The following is an 18,583-nucleotide window of genomic DNA, read 5'->3' on the forward strand; positions in this document are numbered from 1 at the left end:
CAAGTGAAAAACCTAGGACTAGTTCGCAAAAGTAGGTTTTTAACATATTTGTGAATATTTAATGAACGACTTGAATGACAGCAATGGTTCTTGAGGCAAAGTTGTTCATCATGAGGAGATCTATCAAATGATATGAAGATCTAGTGTTTGTGTGAATATATGAGCATTTATTTAGCCATTTGAAGCCATTTACTATACACAGGTAGTGTTTTTGAAGCCTTTTTAACTGTTTTAGCGCCACCTATGGTCCGATCTTCACGAAACTTTGCATGCTTGTTAAGAGTCATCTGACACATTTTTTCTCCAACTTTTGTAAAGTTTTTATTTTTTCTTTAGGTTTTATAGGCTTTTGGATATATGTGGCCACGCCCCCTTTTCTAAATGACCCCGTTATAGCTAACCAAAGGACAAAATTCAACATTTTTTTGATAATTATTGATCTAGAGAGTCTGGAGAACTGTGCTGCAGTGGTTTGATCGAGATTGAGTGAAAAACCTAGGACTAGTTCGCAAAAGTAGGTTTTTAAAATATTTGTGAATAATTAATGAACGGTTTGATTGACAGCAATGGTTCTTGAGGCAAAGTTGTTCATCATGAGGAGCTCTATCAAATGATATGCATATTGTGTGGATGTGTGAAACACCACGTGATTACAGAGCCATAAAACTCGTTAGCGCCAACTAGTGGCCAATTTCTTTCAAAATTCTTACAGACCTTTAGGGCCATGAGTCGAACATGCCCAGTGAGTTTCGTTCCGATCGGCCTCCGTTAACCTTGTCTAATAGGTGCTCAAACTTCATTGGCCGATGGCGGCCATATTTTTTGAGATACGCCAATGTCCTCATAGACCCTTATGGCACGTTGGACAGAGACACTGCATACCAATTTTCAGGTCGATCGGACCAACGATTGCATAGTTATAGTCAATTTTATGTTTTTTCAGGCTTATAGCGCCACCAAGTGGCAGAACTGTGCATTTTTTTTTATTTGACCAAAGATTCAGCTTATAAACATGTCTACCAAGTTTGGTGAAGATACCTCATTCGGTTCATGAGTTATAGCCATTTTAGTAAAAATGGCCCTCCACCTGACAAACTTTTTGGGGCCCTTTCGCAACGATGAGTCAAAATTTTTTTGATAATTATTGGGATTCACTGTTCAGAGAACATTTCTGCACTGGTTTGGTTCCGATCGGGCGAAAAACCTAGGACTAGTTCGCAAAAGTAGGTTTTGAATTTACTTCAAAATGGCGGAAAAACCGGGCCCCGTAGAGCGAATCTGATTTTTTAGGCTTTATCGCCTTGACCCAAGGATTCCAAATATCAAATTTTGTGAGTCTATGACAAACGGTCTAGGAGCTATAAGCATTTTGGCATTGTTGATCACTGTAGCGCCACCTATAGGCCGATTGGGCCGGTTCTTTGTGCCTGAGTAGCGAGGGTGACTACTACCTTCTGACCAAGTTTCAGCTCTCTAGGCCTTACGGTTTGGGCTGCACGATCAGTTTTAGGGAAGAATAATAATAAAAAAAATCCTAACAATTACAATAGGGTTTCAGCGCTACGCGCTCGAACCCCTAATGAAATTAATGCAGCGATTTCAATATTCATAGGTGTCCTCAATACATTTAAATGCTAAAAATGCGTAAGTATTTGTATGTTTAGATGCTGAAAATACGTCAGTATTATACGTTTTACCGCCTGTAAAAACGTGAGTAAATGTACGTTTTGTGAAACCACATTTTACGTAAAATACATACGAATTATCATGAGATCACGTTGGTATAGGGGGTCGAAACACATGCAGAGGTGTGGCTGATGTAAACACAAGCACTGACCATTTGCACTCGACTAGGCTAATCAGTGATTATGTTCTTTGCTCATGTTCTGTAGCTGCTTTTTGAATAACTAAGGAAATGTAAGCATAATTACTTATTTACAAATTAAGTCATATTAAAAACATTAGGCTGTTTTAGCCTTATGCTGGAGCTGGTTTCGGGCAATGAAACTAAGTATGTAAATAATTAAATAAATCAGCACGATAATATGTATCGGCAATCTCGCAGGCTGACAATCGGACCCAACACTACTGTAGCATATTATTTTCAGACAAATGCAATCGGAGTTATATTAAAAATGATCCTGGCACTCCCAAGCTTTAGAACGGCATAGACGCGTGTTTGTCTTCATCAGTCCAAAACAAATAAATAATCAAATAAATCAAATAAAGTGCATTCATCCATAATGGGGTTACACACCAATTCTCGTTATTAACAAACCATTAACTATGACTTTTGCCTCAATAAACCATTATTTGGCTGCTTATTAGTAGTAAGGTAGTTGTTAAGTTTAGGTATTGGATAGGATTAGGGATGTAGAATATGATCATGCAGAATATGTGCTTTGTAAGTGCTAATAAATAGCCAATATGTTATGAATAGGCATGCTAATAAGCAACTAGTTAATAGTGAGAATTGTTCCCTATACTAAAGTGTTACCAAAAGTGCCTCACACAGCTCATGGGGGGGTCAATGAAGGCATCCTGTAGTGAATCGATGCGTTTTTGTATGAAAAATATCCATATTTAAAATGTAAGAATCACTTTAATCTAGCTTGCGCTAACAGTTGTGCACTGAACTTGCTGCTTTGACAAGGGGTGTGGCAGTACTGAAACACCATCTAAGCTGTTTGCCAATCACAACACACTGGGACAGCTAACCAATCACAACACATATCGTTTTTTGGAAGGTGGGCCTTCATCAAACCCGGAACTAATCGAGCCTTTTGTGCCAGGCTGGGGAGAAAGGTATTTTAATAATGCCTAAGTTACGTCTGTAACCCTCATTCCCTGAAGGAGGGAACAGAGATGTTACCTTGAGTGACGTATTTGGGATCGTACTTGGGAGCCCAATCACCTCTGAGCTAAAGAGAAAAGGCCAATGAACATTGGCGAGTGGAATCTGCATGTCAAGCCACTCCCCCCGTACATACGGGTATATAAGATGGCGGCATGCATCCACTCATTCAGGTTTTTGCTGAAGAGCCAAGCCGGAACCCGGCATTCAGCGTAGTTAAGGACTGTGGCAAGGGATCTACCTATGGAAAACGCCACAATCCTGAACCACGTTACGTAGTTGAGGCTCAAATGCTGACAGGCAAGTGTGTCAGAACAAATGAGCTCAACGCGTAACCTACCCAATGTCCTGTAGGCCAGAATAAAGGGCCCACTAGGGGTGCCAGATTTCTGAAGCAGCCGTTGGGGGGTGGAGCACATTAAGAGAACTTTAAGTAATGTGGGAAAGAGTAGTAGGATATCTTTACAAGATATTAGGGGAAACACTGTTTTTTTTTTTTTTTTTTTTTTTTTTTTTGCCGTGGAAAAAAATACTGAGACATGATGCCACAACCGGAAGGGGTGAAGGAGACCCCCTACCAGAGAACAGTCACGGACTACTCCGACCTAGTCTGAACTGCAGGGCACGGAGGACCCAGAGTTCCCAGAAAGGGGAACAACTATGAGTAAGCGCACGGATCAGTAAGGAATGGCGCAGCAAAGCCGACACTGAGCTGTCCTCCCGCAACTGATGTTATCTTAACACACGGGAGGAGACAGGCTCTACGCAGAGATTATAAAACCTTGCGAAGGTGTTAGATGTCGGCCAGGCCGCAGCTCTACATATGTCCGCTAGAGAGGCGCCATGCGCCAGTGCATAGGAGGAGGCAACACTCCGAGTGGAGTGGGCTCTAACTACCAGGGGGTACAGTTCACCTTGGGACTCGTACGCCAAGGTGATGGCATCTACCACCCAATGGGCCAGCCTCTGCTTGGAGACAACATTCCTCTTCTGCTGTCCCCCAAAGCAGACAAAGAGCTGCTCGGAGCGTCTGAATCTCCGGGTGCGGTCCACATAAAGCTGCAGAGCATGAACGGGACCCAGCAACGCTAAGGCCGGGTCTGCCTCCTCCGAGGGCAGAGCTTGCAGGTTTACCACCCAGAAGGGGGTGGTGGGAACCTTGGGCACATCTGTGTGAAGGCATCTGTGTTGACCACTACATGCCTCGACACTTGGCCTAGGGGCACACCTGACCGTAGAAATACAGGGGCTGACCAGGGGCTGAAAATGTAGCGACATTCCGGGGTAACACCGACCCTGCACTGAAGCGGTCTCATATGGAGCCGAGCAGCATGACTGCGGCTGCCATATGCCCCAGGAGCCTCTAGAAATGTTTAAGAGGGACCGCTGCTTTTTGTCTGAAGAGTTTCAGGCAATTCAGCACTGACTGTGCTCGATCGTTCATGAGGCACGCTGTCATATAGCTCCATACATAAAAGAGATGCTCTGTACAGGGGAGAGCTTGCTCTTCTTCCAGTTGACCCGAAGCCCCAAATGGCTGAGGTGCTAAGGCACCAGGTCCCTGTGTTGACACAACAGATCTCGCGAATGAGCTATTATCAGCCAGTCGCCTCGCAAAACTGGATTGCGTAGCCGAGCTGTACCGTCCGGATCAACCAGCGGGACAGGCTGGGGAGCGCTAGCCAGGCCCCCAGCCGGCGTACGAGCGGGATCAACGGAACAGTAGCTGACGTACCTGCGGTGGGGCAGCCTGGGATGGGAAGGGGACTCAACCCAGGGAGCAGAGCGCCCTGAAGTAAAGCCGGGCTGCTTTGGGCAGCACTTACCTCAGTCGGAAACCGGACTCAAGGCATCAGACCTGGGGATAGAGAAATTGCTCTTTTTTGAAAGGGTGGGTACCACTGACCCGGAGATCAGTGGCGACAGTGAAGACACAGTCCCCCGGCCCTCCCCCGGGGGTGGGGGTGCAGTTGTCGAAGTCCCCCGAAAAACAAATCTGACCAAAGGACCGCGCTGTGACTTTCGTCGCCCGGAGAGAGAAGTCGGTCGCCGAGCGCAGCTCCTCCATTAATCCAGGGTCAGAACTACCCTTGTGCAGTTGTTTAAGTGCTTTGGCCTGGTAGACTTGCAGGATGGCCATAGCATGCAAGGTGGAGGCAGCCTGGCCCTCAGCGCTGTAAGCCTTCGCACCATAACCGCATGCTCTACTTGTGGAACATCAACGTACCCCCTGGCTGCCCCACCATCGAGGGTAGTGAGGAGTCATGAACCTCCGGGAAGAAAGGTACTGGAGCGGGGTAAAGTGGAATGTCAGCCTCTGACTGAGCAGCCCCCGTGGTGGGGCAGCATCAGTAGATGGTAACCCCTCCTCTGATGCAACGATGGACATTCAATTTTCTAAAGAGACACTAAGAGCCAAAAGAGACACTAGGCTCGCCGTGAGACAAGTGAGTGTCATGTTTTGGCAGCTCAACGGGACCACACTTAGGAGGGCGTGACTTCCATGGGGGCTTGCCCGGCAGAGTGTCACGCACTGTAATCCTCAGGTCTCCCCGGTTTTTAACCAAATCAGCCAATGCGCTATCAAGGCATGCCGAACTGGGCTGGGTAGAGAACACGGGGCGGCCTCTGGCATACGAGAGGTGAGACCTAAGTGTAGCGATGGTCATGCGCTCGCAATGAACGCATGCAGCATCCACAAACACCGTCTCAGCGTGATTACGGCCCAGATACGTGAGGCAGAGATTGTGCCTGTCAAAGGAAGCCAGATAGGCACCGCATCCAGTAGCACACAGTCGGAAAGACGTGCTGTGTTTCAGAGATACTTTCAATGACCGTGTGAGAAATTTGCTCTTTTAGGTTGGATTGCCCAGTGAAGGACCGCAACAAAGGCAGCGCTTCGCTGAAATGCAACATTGCCAGCGGGGCCGGATACACAATTGAGCAGGATCGCTTCTTTTCTGTCAGCTCTGCAGCAGCCTCCAAAGCAGAAATCTGAATGAGTGGATGCACGCCGCCATCTTATATACCCATATGTATGGAAGAATGGCTTGGCATACAGATTCCACTCGTCAGTGTTCATTGGCCTTTTCTGTTTAGCTCAAAGGTGATTGGGCTCCCAAGTACAATCCCAAATACGTCACCCGACGCAATGTCGGAGTGAGCGACTAAAGGGGAATGTAAATTATGTGAAAAATAATGCGTTTTCCAAACCACCAAGCATTAGACCATGTTCTGGTACACCCCCAAAATAAAATCAAGATTTTGTAAAAGAGCAATAGGACCACTTTAAACTTGGTACTCTGTTTAATGGTCCTCATTTGTAAGTTGTTTTGGGTAAAAACATGTGATATAAACAATATGACATATAAATGCACAAAATTTCAACTTGTTAAACATGACTGAAATCAACACAATTCATCACAATTGTGCTTAAATTATTGTTATTATTATTATTATTATTATTATTATTATTATTAGCCTTTTTGTGAGTGGTGTAGTCATGAAATCATGTATCCCATTAAAACATGTTACTACTAGGTGTATTTACTAACAGGTGACCTGCTTTATTTGACCAGATGTGATTTAATTATTTTTTTAATGATGATCATCAAAGGAGAACATACATATGTTCCGTGCTGAGTTTGTAAATGTTAACAAAGTTCTTATTTTATCGTGAGCAGTATATGTGCTGAGTCTCATAGAAAAATAATGTTTATGGATAATTTAAAATATGTACTATTTATTTTTTATGTATTATTCATTTAAATTGTTGTCTGTCCTGGTACTGAAAAACATAGTGACACAGAGGCAGAAAGAGAAAGAGTTTCTATTCAAATACTTTTCAAAAGAATAAAGACAAACATATGCTGATGAGAGAGAGAGAGAGAGAGAGAGAGAGAGAGAGAGAGAGAGAAAGAGTTTGTGAAGTGATGGTAAGAAGGAGCAATTTGATTGGTCATTCTATTTTTTTTTTTTTTTTTTTTCAGTATTAGGAACAGGAGATCCAAAAGTCAGCAGACAGCAGATACATCAGCATTATCTTGGACGAGTGGACATTACAGAGTGTCAGAGAAGATGGATTTCTGATAAAGAAGAGAAATTAGAATGTAGCATCATTGGCTGAGAGAGAAAAATGGATCTCAAGGAGGGGGGAAGAGAGACAGAAGCTCTATTTTAAACCCTAGTGAGCTGCCTGTGTACTGTCTAGAAATGGAACCTCAGAATGTAATGGATTAGGAACACTACACAGTCAGCATCTCCACTTGATTCATGATTGATTCCAATTGAATTTAATGTTAGCATGCCGCTAAGCTAACAACACTGTAACAAATATAGTAAATATATAGCATACTGTGTAAATTTGTTTATTTTGATTTGAAATCTATTTTATCTGTACTTAATTTATTCTTATTCTTATTCTTATTCTTATTCTTATTCTTATTCTTATTCTTATTCTTATTCTTTTCATGCCTTTTGGAACAACCTTCACATTGGCAGCAACTACTTTTGCCTGGGTAGGCAGCTCACTAGAATTTGGAGTTTACACGCTTGTGTGTGATGTTTTTGTGTGTTGCTTTTTGTGTAGTGTTGCACAGCACATCTCTGTTGGGGGCACCAATGCGATTGACAAATCGCCATGGTGTTGTGTGTCACACTTTTGTAACATGTCTGTCATCCTGCTTTAACACACACGCTCCAACACCTCCTGATGTGAGAGAGAGAGACAGAAAAAAAAAGAAAAAAAAAGATGAACATGAGAGACAAAAAGAGAAGCTTGGCCTTTAAAAAAAGAGAGAATAGCACTTCCTGTCTCAGAAGGAAAAACCGTATAATTTGCAATAATGGCCCAACAATAGCAGAGTTTCTCTGTGGAGAAATTATAGTGAAAAGTGCTGCTGAGATTTCCTCACTGGCAGAAACAGATCCACAGTAGACAGAAGTCTTGTTTACTTGGTAAAATAGCATCAATTAGGCAAAGATGGTGGAATTAGCATATGCTCTTAATGGACTGGCCTTTGCCGAAGGTTCTCAGGGAGCCGCGGCTGTGAGGAGAGGGACATGTTCTGGAAAAAGCAGGAAAAGGTCATGTGTCTGCTGTGTTCAGGTGATCGCATTTTCTTCCAAACACTTGTGCATTTTCTCTTGGATTAACAGTGAAATATCTCACAATAGAAAGGTTTGAAATGATTTATGAGGGAAGGGTCATTCCATGTGTCATAAGTGAATTTAATTCTGTTGAAAACTATGTAAAGATTCAGCTGAATTTTCCTTTAATTATTATAATTTTGATTTGTGTTCAGTATATTCCATGCTTAAAACCTATTAATGGGGTAGTTCATCCAAAATCCAAAAGATTCTGTCTCCATCTATCACCCTCCTTTTGTTGCAAATCTGTGCTTTCTTTCTTTTGAGAAAGATTGAAAAATTCCACTCTTATAATTTTATTACATTTTTATAAATTGATTGCATTTTAATACGTTTACATCGGCAGTGCGGAATGTGTAAATATGTTGTTCTTCTTAAACTGTGCATCAGTGTGGCTGCACTAAAATGAGAGAAGACAAGACCTGAGGTGATTAACAAAAAGGCAAAATATATTTTTCTATTTGTCCTTATAAGGCTTGATTGTCTTAAGTTGAGCCTAAAGTATTTGCCACCGAAAAAAAAAAAAAAAAAAAAAAAAGCTCTTTGAGCTTGTTATTCATAATAAAACCAGAAAGAGCTGTTAAAATGATTCTAAACTGATGATGACATTTTAATGTAAACTGCATTGCTTTAATTCCTAAATATATTTATTAATTCTAAACAAAAAGTTGGGAGGAAAATTTAGTTTAGTTTAGTTAATGTTCATCAAAGCTGGAGTAAGGAAATTTAACACACTGCTAACCTCAGGCTTGCAACAATTCTTCCAGTATCCCTCCTGCACCACAACTCCTCCTTATGTCTAACTTAATAAGTCCAGGGCGGTATTTAGAGCTCGGGTTGACTCTCGAGCTTGAGCCCTCCATTAAGGACTGAGAGACAAATCTGTCTACCTTCTCTTCTGTTTAGAGAAGATTACATTTACATGTAAACTCCAGCGGTATTAGTGTGTTTGGATTAGACTATGGAGTTTGGTATGGTTTACAAAATAATGTTTCTCAATTGATCTATTTGATAATTTCTAAAGACTCTAAATGACCAGCATGTTCAAAACTTTGCTGAAAAACCTGTTGTGCACAGTCCATTACAAACCTTTCTGTCTTCTGATTGATAGTTTCTTAATAAACAGCATTTATTACAGTATTTATTTATTTATTTATGTATGTATGTATTTGTATGCATTTATTTATTTCACATTTAGTTTGTCAGTAAAATTTAGAGATGAACATTTACTTGGCTGAAGCAACTTGACTTGATTATCCATACATCACATTTTAGAAAATTCGTGTTAGTCTTAGAGAAATGTTTATCGGTGTTTAGCAGTGGTTTTACATTCTTGTCCTGGGGGTCCACTGTGCTGCACATTTTGTATGTCACCTTTTAACACATCTGATGACATCATCAGTTCGTTAGGAGAGAGCTTCATGAACTGATGAACTGAGCATGTCAGATAAGAGAGATACACAAATAGTGTAGATATACTGTAATATATTTTGCATGTCATATAGACTATGACACTTCAGTCTTTATTTATTAATAACACACATCTTATTTTTGGGGGATGTCAAGAAAATATCAGATTTGAAAAAGATCTGTCTGGACATTCTGCCAAACATCCATTTGTGTTTCACAAAATGAAAATGCAAATCATACCAGTTGTGGGAGAGGCATGAGTAAGTGATGAATGAAATGTGGTGACCCATTCATTAGAATGCAGGTAAGACACTTGCAAAATTCATTATAATGCTAACAGGATATTAGCACTAGTCTTTATGCTTTCAGAAAGTTTTGACAACGGAAAACACTGTAAGACTCGTTAAGAACAAAAAGGAAGAAATTAGCAGTCAAATTAGTGCTGTGGTCAATATTCCTCAGTACAGGAGAGAGCTAATCAATCAAAACCATTCACCAATTCATTTTAATTATTCATCAGTTACCACCCACTGGCATGCTCTCCAATTCCCTCCAAATATGCTATTTCATCATTAAACGAGGAATAATTATGTCTGTTTGGATAAGCGGAAAGAATTCATCAGCTCTTTCTCCTTTCAACATCTCTCCTCCATCTGCAACCTCTTAAATTGACTGGTCTTGCTCAGTTGCAGCTGAACAAGAAAGAGAATTGTTGGTGTCAAGCCTCAGTTTACAAATATGACATCTCCTCTGGTACAGCCGCAGATATGAAATATTGATTTATACGCAGTAAAAGGTCTTATAAAAATGATCACATACACATGAGGGATTAATGCCTGAAAGATCGATAGAAATTTCATTCCTGACGCTGGACTGTCACCTACGGTGAAATGCTAAAATAAAGAAATCAATATTATCTATGAAATGTCAAATTTATTATAATTATGTGGATGAAAGCTGGCCAAGTGGCTCCCGGGAGGCCAGGAGGGATAGGTTACCCTGTTCAGGCTCCCCTCGCGGTTCACACGCTCCGCCTGCCAATTTGAGCGCAATATCGGAGTAGAGGGCTGCCGGCTGCTCTCGGAGGCCAAATTCCTGCAGGAATATTTAACGGCGTGTTTGGAAAGCCATGCTCGAGGTTGTACGGGTTGTAACAGCTGCTGACGTGGAATGACAGTTCTCTCCTTTCCCGATTGAGACCTGCCTGCTCTCCTGCTGTCTGTCTCGCAAAGATGATGTCACAGAGGACAACAGACAAGAACAGCATGTCACAAGATGTCAGTGCTGAAGACATATTCCCTTTTAACACTTATTGATTTCCTTCTTCAGAAAGGCACAACCTCTTTGTCCTCCTAACAACACAGGATTGATGGAAATCCTGTTTATTAACAGCACTTTACTTTATTTTCATATTCAGATTCCTGGTTGAAAAAAAAAAAAAAAAAAAATAGCTTTATAGCTCCATATCCAGCCTATGTTTTGTATGTTGAACCAATGGACATACAGTACAGACATCTAGGGGTGACGGAATCAAAACTAATAAGCACCGTCTTTTAATGCTGTTTACCAGAACTGGTAACACTTTAGTTTAGGGACCATTTCTCACTATTAACTAATTGCTCATGCATATTAATGTCTTATCCTGCATGACCATATTTCAGATCTCTTAATCGTATCCCATACCTAAACTTAACAACTACAGTGCCTTATTAACTGTAACTAACTATTAATAATTTATTGAGGCAAAAGTTATAGTTAATAATGAGAATTTGTCCCCAAAGTGTGACCAGTCTGATCCTAAGAGCATAACTGCCCAAGATTTTGGTTTGTTATAGAAATTGCAGAAAGTTTCGGAAGTTTAGAAAAAAAGGCACAGTGTTCAAGTAGTGAAGCTAATAATTTAAACTTTATTTTAATTTTTGAAAGTTTGTACCTTTTTAGCAGTGAAGCTATTTCATCAATTAAACAATGCCAGATGCACAAATAGCAGTATGCACTGAGCACACGTGGTTTCACAGCTCTGCCTAGATTTTCTTCAGAAAATGTTGTTTCTTAAACAGCTTTTCTGCACTGGCGTTTTAACCAAATTACTGTTTTCGATTTAGCTTCATTTACATTTATAATGTACACTATATAGTTACAGCATTTTTTGCATGTGATATTGCTGCATAGAAACCTGCCTCTTAATTACAAACCACTTGCACTGTTATTTTAAACAGACCCGATCAGCTTGTCAACATAGGTATTTACTTATTATGAAAGTCATTGCTGTTCTATTCTATAACTCATTCTTATTGAATTGAAGAGACCACAGACCATATTGTTTAACTCCTACACATACAATCATGCTCAGCTGTATTATTTCATCTATACAAGTTTAACTGTTAGTTAGTTTCAGTAACCACCTGAACATCACCAATAAAACCTGCACAATAACCCGCAAAAACACACACAAATACACAAGTGCAGGTTTTAGAGACACTATTAAAGCTCCCAGAAATCCATGGATTTTCTCAGTATCCACGTTAACAGATGATGGGACGAACACTTCAGAGAGACCCTTAAGAGCCCACTGAGCCCAAACCCTTATCACACATTTAGAGCCACACGCTTTACAGATACCTCGGTCAATTGAACCAATTTAATGCTCTAGATATTACTAGAGAGAGAGAGGGGGGGAATGGGACATCTTGTTGTTACAATTCAAAGAGTGCTAAATCGAATTCAGAAGATCAGACCAGAAGAAATAGACAGGATATTTTTTCTGCCACTAGGCTCATGAGGCAGAGACAGAGAGAGAGAAAAAGAGAGATACAGCGTAAGAGTGTGTTAAGGCCCACTGATGGAGATTGCACACACTGCACTGTGACAACTGAAAGGTGTTGGTAGCATGAAAAAGAAATTTAAATAAATAACTTACAAATAACTAACTTACCACAGGGTGATTAGGACATCTATGCATTTATGTTTTGTGTTTTATTTATTTATTTAAATTTGATTGGCTGAAACTAAACTCCAAAACAGTACTGAACACCCTTGGGTTAGGCCATTTGGCATTATATTTATAAAACAATGCAACTGATATATTATCAATTATTAAAAGTAATCAAATTCACCTATATAAGTACTCTTAAACTTCCTTGTGATGAAGAGGTCAGTGAAGTTGTGTCACTAAGTTATACGTTAAAAGTTTGTGTGGGAGCATAGGGGTTTGACAAGCATAGCATATAAATAATAACCTGATTTAAAAAATAAAAAAATAAATAAAAATAATAATAATTAATTTATGCAGATTTTTTTAAGGTTAGGATTAGGTTATATTATTTTTAACTATAAACAACAACAACAACAACAACAACAACAGTAACAACAGAAGTCTATGTAATGTACCCATTTAGACAGTGAATTAAATGTATGTGTGGGCTGTTAAAGTAATCAGTATAGCTTGGATTTTTTTTTTTTTTTTTTTTTATTTTACTGTTCTGTTCAAAGATATGTGTATACATATACAAACATAAATACATATACATACATATATATACATGTATATATATATATATATTAGAATATCATGAAAAAGTTATTGTTTTGTAACTTATTTCAAGAGTTATTGAAAATAAACTTATTTAATATATTCTAGATTCAAACATGTAAAATGAAACATTTCGAAAGTTTTTTGTTTTTAATTCTGATGATTAGAGCTTACAGCTCATTGAAGTCAAAAATCCAGTATCTCAAAATATTAGAATATTTCCTAAGATCAATCAAAAAAACAGATTTGCAAAACAGAAAAATTTAAGTTCTTCAAAGTATGTTCATTTATGCATTCAATACTCGGTCGGCAGCACAAATTACAGCAAATTACTTAGTCCTAGCATGAATTACAGCATCAGTGAGGTGTGGCATGGAAGCGATCAGCCTGTGGCACTGCTGAGTCAATACTGAAACTTCAACTCGTCTGAATATTGTTGGATCGACTGTATCTCATCTTTCTCTTGAAAATATCCCATAAATTCTCAATGGGGTTCAGGTCAGGCTTGTTGGCTGGCCAATCAAGCACAGTAATATCATGGTCAGCAAACCACTTGGAAGTGGTTTTGGCACTGTGGGCAGGTGCTAAAGTCCTGCTGGAAAAGGAAATCAGCATCTCTATAAAGCTTGTCAGCAGATGGAAGCATGAAGTGCTCCAAAATCTCCTGGTAGATGGCCGCATTGACTTTGGACTTGATATAGCACAGTGGACCAACACCAGCAGATGTCTTCAGAAACTTCACACTGGACTTCAAGCAGCTTGGATTTTGTGCCTCTCCAGTCTTCCTCCAAACTTTGGGACCATGATTTCAACATGAAATTCAAAATTTACTTTTATCTGAAAAGAGGACTTTGGTAGCCCTTTTTAGAGTTGGGGTACTCAGACTCGTACTCAGACTCGAGTCCGGTTTCGAGTACAATTTTTAGGCGACTCGGACTTGTCACGGACTCGGATGCATTTTTACTCGGACTTGACTCGGACTCGAGCATTTCGGACTCTGAAAATATCCCGAGTCCATCCGAGTCCAGAGAAAATTGGCGGAAATTGGCACTCCTGGGTTAAAACAATGTTAAGATACTGACAAACAGTAGTGTTTCCTTGGACTCGGACTCGGCCCTTTGGGACTCGGACTTGAGTCCGACTCGGCCCATTTTGGACTCTGACTCGTCTCGGACTCGATTGGTTAAAGACTCGGACTCGACTTGGACTCGACTTAGGTGGACTCGAACCCAACACTAGCCCTTTTCCTGAAGACATCTGAGCATGGTGACTCTTGATGCACTAACTCCAGCTTCATTCTACTCCTTGTGAAGCTCTCCCAAGAGTTTGAATCAGCTTTGCTTGACAGTTTTCTCAAGTTTGCGGTCATCTCTGTTGCATGTGCACCTTTTCCTACCCAATTTCTTCCTTCCAGTCAATTTTGCATTTAATATGCTTTGATACAGCACTCTGTAAACAGCCACCTCTTTCAGTAATGACCTTCTGAGACTTACCCTCTTTGTGGAGGGTATCAGTGATTGTCTTCTGGACCATTACCAAGTCAGCAGTCTTCCCCATTATTGTGGTTTCAAAGAACAAGAGATACCCAGAATTTATACTGTAGGGATGGACATTTAATGAAACTCAAATGTAAATATTCTAATATGTCTGTAAGCTCTAATCATCAACATTAAAACCAAAAAAAAAAAAAAAAAAAAAAAAAAAATAGAATATATGAAAGTTTCAGTTTTTGAAATAAGTTATAAACCAAAAGTGAACTTTTTTACTTTTTTTTTTTCCTAATTTTTAGAGATGCACCTGTATATATATATATATATATATATATATATATATATATATATACATATATATATATATATACATATATATATATATATATATGAATCTTCAGAGGAAACACGTGTCTCCATAGGGTCTTTTTCTCAAGAAAATCTGAAAAGTCTGAGAATCTTCTCGCATATCTATTTCATCTTATCACCATCTAGAGCAAACAAGTGAGAAGTTATAGAGAATTAATTTGTGTTTAGTCACAGATTAAATAACACACTATGCTATACTGTAAAAAAATAAGTGTGCGTACTAAATGTATGTGTGTCCATATATTTTAATGTCAATCTCTGTATGCACTGGCCCTCTGTAAAACCATCATTGTTTCAGAGCTCGTTGGTTCAGTGCAGCTGATCAGTTTCACCCCAACAGCCTTCTTTTCCTCTCCCCTAGATTAGGGTCACCACCCGGCCAGTGTGTCTGCCTCTCCCTGCTTTAATGCTGGAACTGAACAGACTCACTCTGATGAGGACGTTCTTCCAATGTGTTGCCTGTACGCTTCCATAAACAGGTCAGTTCAGGGGTCCGCACAATATGGTTGTATTATTCTCCATCCTAAACTTCAAGGGCTGTTGTTCCTCAGGGTAATTTACCTGCTTGTGCGTGGAGAGGTCTGTTGTCTCCAGGGATAGAGGACATTGTGTCAGGGTTATACTCTTTCACTGCAATGGCCTGGAGGTTTATGCTACACTAGAGACAAGTTGTCATAATAGACATTTTAAAGAATAGTAAAGTTAATTTGCTTTCCATGAGTTTGTTATTGTTTTACCCCCTTAATTTTACATCCAAGTTTTATTTTTATTTTTATTTATTTTTTTTATTTTTTCATTAATTTTTTTCTTGAAGAAATAAAGTTTAGTGGTGCACCTGTAACTACAACTTTATTGGTGTATTACAACTGTAATGCACCAATAAACAAGTAATACACAGTAACAGAGTTTATTTTTTCATTGTGTCAACAAGCTTTACTATTTAGAGGTTAAAGCTTGTCAGTGTTTCTACAATACAGTAGAATATTATATATATTATATATATATAATATTTATTTTTTCCCCTGAACAAAATCCTTATTTGCTGCTTATATAAGTAAATTTGTTGGTTTAGGTAATTTAGCTAATAAGAAACTAGTTAATAATTTGAATTGTTTCTTAAAATAAAGTGTTACCGATGTAACCATATCTTTAGCTTGTTATCTAATTTTACATGAATAACGAACATGGAGACAGCCATAAACATCAGCCTCTGTCAGGTTACTTTTGGAAAGTGAACATTCTAATTTAAATAATTTCAATAGCCCTGAACCCAACTACTCGTTACATTATCATCTCTTTTAACACACACACACACACACACACACACACACACACATACACACCAGGATCCATTCAGAGGGTAACCACAGCAAAGGTCATGCTCCAGCATGCCAATCTCCTGCTGTAATTGACCAGTGATGTTTAGTGATCATTATTGCCCCCCTCTTCCAGCATAGCATGGGGGAGACCCATCGTTTCGTCCACCCTCACAGGAGGAGAGTCCAATGAGGCACAACTCACAGCAGGGGGGTGGATATTTTATATATGATTTCATAATTGGCAAGCTTAACTGGTCACAGTTGTTATGAAGAGAAGGCGTTTGGCTGGAGGTATTAGTTGAATTGGGGGTTCAAAGTTCAGGCCAAAGTAGATTGTGTGGAGACAGCTGCCATAACTGTCAACTGTTGTCTCCTGTTGGTCCAATTAGATACTACCTGAGTAAATTACAGGCCCCTATCATTTTGGTCAGATAATGGAAAAAAAAAAAAAAAAAAAAAAAAAAAAAACGAATAGTATTTGTAAAGAGGTGTTTGGGCTGTGTTTAATTAATTACAGTGAATTGATATATTGAATACATGTTATAGATATTATTGTGAACAATTAATGTGTGCATTTATTTATTCATTTGTTTATTTGTTTGTTTAGAACTCATAATGTATTCATAAAACATCATAAATTAACCTTCCAGTGAAGACAACAGGCTTCTCTCAGGTTATTTTAGTCTGAGTGGGAGTTCTCTTGCTAGAACTCTTTCTCTTTCTAGCTCAAGTTTTCTTGAAACTCTCTTCTCATACTCCTCCACTCTATTCTGACAGTATATAGTGTACACCTCTTCCTGAGTTGGATCCAGTAAGTTCAGTTCATTTAGGAGCTTCTGAATCCTTAACAGGATCTGTTTAATGGTGGTGGCAGGTCTCCAGTCTTTATCCTCCTTTTTCCTTTCAGGATGGAAATACAGCCCGGATTGTTTCCTGTCGGACATTCAGATGAAACAGCGAAGGCTCAAATTTGCATTTTCTGGGTTGTGAGAGATAGCCATCTTTAAACAGCATCCTTAACTTAAACAAACCCCTTTCCCTTGGAGTCCCCTTCTTTCCTGGAAGAGCACATTCCCAGTTCATAAGATTTATTGTACAGTCAGGGTTTTTTCTGGGTGCAGCGACAAAGCAGAATAAATGGTCTTTCCTCCATGCTTGGTGCTCTTGTGCAAGCCGACTTAAAGCAGTGCCAGACATGACCACTGATCCTTGTGAAACCCAGTGTTATTCCACTTCTGGGCCTGTTTACTCAAACTGTGTGTGACTGTGAACCAAAGCTGTGAAGTTTTCCTCCCTCAAATTATTTATGCAGGACTTCTCCAATAATTTAGTGTGTGTAACACCCCATCACCTAAAAATCTAAACAACAACCAATGCATAGAACCAAGTTCCCATTCAACATTTTTAAAATGGTCAAAATCCAGAAGAAAAGATCAGTTGCTACTTGTGTTTTATCGCAACTTTAATGGTGCACTTTTTAAGTCAAGGGTGAACAAATAGATCACCATCAATATGCTGCCATTGAATTTAGTCAAAGGGCAATCTTACCAAATTATATAAATAATACGGAGAAGGCAATTCCATAATGGATAGCAACAAACTTATGCAAAATGGTGGATTAAAATAAAATAAAATAAAATAAAATGTATTTATATGGACAATATAGACAGAAGAGAATAAAAGCACTCACTACATGACAAGACCAGCCAAAGGAAAGGCTGCTCATGCTGGGCTTTAATATCTGTGTTCCTGGTTCTGTTCTACACACCCAGTCATGTCAGATGACAAAATATAGATAAAGAGGAAAATCCAGCAGGGCAAATTGGCTTTTTGTTTATTTGCTCTCACATATCCCTTTTCTGTCCATCACATACAAACACAGACAGTGAAAGAGATCAACAAAATAGTGTGTGTGACCCCTATGAGTGTTGTTCTTCCTCAAGTCCAACAGCCTTGCTAGGCTTCAGCTTGTCCAGTCACTACAACTGACACTGCAGCTTTATTTGTAACACTGAGATTATCGTATTGTGATGTTCACAAACATCCCCATATTTTACACTTAATTTGTAATCGGACAGTGTTAATGTTTCTGATGCCAGAATGCATGATTTTTTTTTTTGTGTGTCTTTTGTGGCTCAATCAATCAATCAATCAATCAATCAGTCGATCTGAAATGGGGAAAAGGAAGATGAGTTCTGAAACTTACAGTATGTTTTCGTAGTACAATTAACTCTTTTATCTTTGAAGATCAAGGAAAAATTCGATATTACGCCTTTAATTCCACATTCAGAAATCCCATCAAGCACCTGTTTAAGGGGAATCAGCTGAGATTGGAAACCTGTGAGCATGTCTTATTAAGTCTGTTAATAAACGGGCCACCTCATCAGAGAATATGTAATGTCCTTAGGGCGAACGAGAGACACCGCTCACCCATAAAGCAGACGAGAGGAATAAGAGGCAG

At 39.4% G+C, this 18,583-nt stretch overlaps 1 protein-coding gene across 1 annotated transcript; it reads right to left on the reverse strand.

Moving 5' to 3' along the window:
• Positions 1–16,796: 16,796 nt before the first annotated feature.
• On the reverse strand, positions 16,797–17,322 carry LOC127170811 (SUMO-conjugating enzyme UBC9-B-like). The gene is made up of 2 exons (XM_051119073.1): positions 17,065–17,322; positions 16,797–17,015 (listed from the first exon to the last, which is right to left on the reverse strand). The coding sequence occupies exons 1-2, from the start codon at positions 17,317–17,319 to the stop codon at positions 16,797–16,799; spliced, it is 474 nt and encodes a 157-aa protein (XP_050975030.1). The 5' UTR covers positions 17,320–17,322.
• Between the last annotated feature and the right edge of the window lie 1,261 nt (positions 17,323–18,583).

Source organism: Labeo rohita, chromosome 9, assembly GCF_022985175.1.
Source record: "Labeo rohita strain BAU-BD-2019 chromosome 9, IGBB_LRoh.1.0, whole genome shotgun sequence".
Taxonomy (NCBI): Eukaryota; Metazoa; Chordata; class Actinopteri; order Cypriniformes; family Cyprinidae; genus Labeo; species Labeo rohita.